Raw genomic sequence first — 1,013 nt, forward strand, 5'->3', positions numbered from 1 at the left:
CTAAGGATGCTACATCACATGAAATTGGCGCGCGAGTCAAGCATCTCATCGTCTTCAAGGCTTCGTAAGCCATCTTCACATCACGCTCGCACGTACAAGAGAGACATGTAGGTAATAGAATAGAAAGACGTTTATTAGTCTCTCGTTCCCAGTGTGAGTGGGGAGGTTGGCATCAACCGTCTGCATCCGATGTTTATGTTTATCCGGAGCACTCAGCGTTGTGCGTGCCAGGGCAGAGCTTGATCCCGTCGCTTCCACTGTAAGCAGTGTCCTTGACACCAAAGTTGCCGAAGATGGTGTGATCGGTGCTGTAATCGTCACCTCCGCCAAAGTTGTCACCATAGTTCCACTTGGCTCCCTTGTTGCCGCTGACCCTCTTCTGGTTGCTGATGGTAGTAGTGGGCCACTCGGAAGTGAACTTTGGCTCATGGGTGCCACTGACTGTCTCTAGGAGCTGTTGGAATTGCACGACTTCGGAGAACTGGAGTTCAACAAAATCAAATCAGAGACAAACACATGCTTCCCACTCCAAAGACAGTCATGCATGCATCATCATCAGCAGCAGCCAGCAACAGCAGCAGCAGCAGCAGCAGCAGCATCATCGTCATCGTCATCGTCATCGTCATCGTCATCGTCATCGTCATCGTCATCGTCATTATCATCGTCATCGTCATCATCGCCATCTTCGTCTTCATCTCCATCATCATCGTTGTCGTCGTCGTCATCTCCATTATCTCCATCATCTCCATCATCTCCATCATCTCTATCATCATCTCCGTCACCTCCATCTTCGTCACCACCATGCGTCATCATGTATCGATGTAATATCCCTCCATCTTTCATCTCACCATTTTCTCAGTGGACAACGCGATACCTCAGCCTCGCTCAGCAGCTCGCAGTTACCCTACCCCCTTCCGAATCTTGGCTATATTTCATTATAAGTTTTTGTTGCATCGGACCTTTCGGACCCCCCACGTTCCCTGCTTGTGACTACCCGAGCACCCCTCCGTGGT

The 1,013-nt window shown here is 50.0% G+C and overlaps 1 protein-coding gene across 1 annotated transcript; it reads right to left on the reverse strand.

Annotated features, from left to right (window-relative positions):
- Nucleotides 1–199: 199 nt before the first annotated feature.
- Nucleotides 200–810, reverse strand: GUITHDRAFT_122845 (hypothetical protein; the record flags this gene model as incomplete). Its single annotated transcript, XM_005817871.1, has 2 exons — nucleotides 200–481; nucleotides 574–810. The coding sequence occupies 2 exons, from the start codon at nucleotides 808–810 to the stop codon at nucleotides 200–202; spliced, it is 519 nt and encodes a 172-aa protein (XP_005817928.1).
- Between the last annotated feature and the right edge of the window lie 203 nt (nucleotides 811–1,013).

This window comes from Guillardia theta (genome assembly GCF_000315625.1).
Source record: "Guillardia theta CCMP2712 unplaced genomic scaffold GUITHscaffold_501, whole genome shotgun sequence".
Taxonomy (NCBI): domain Eukaryota; class Cryptophyceae; order Pyrenomonadales; family Geminigeraceae; genus Guillardia; species Guillardia theta.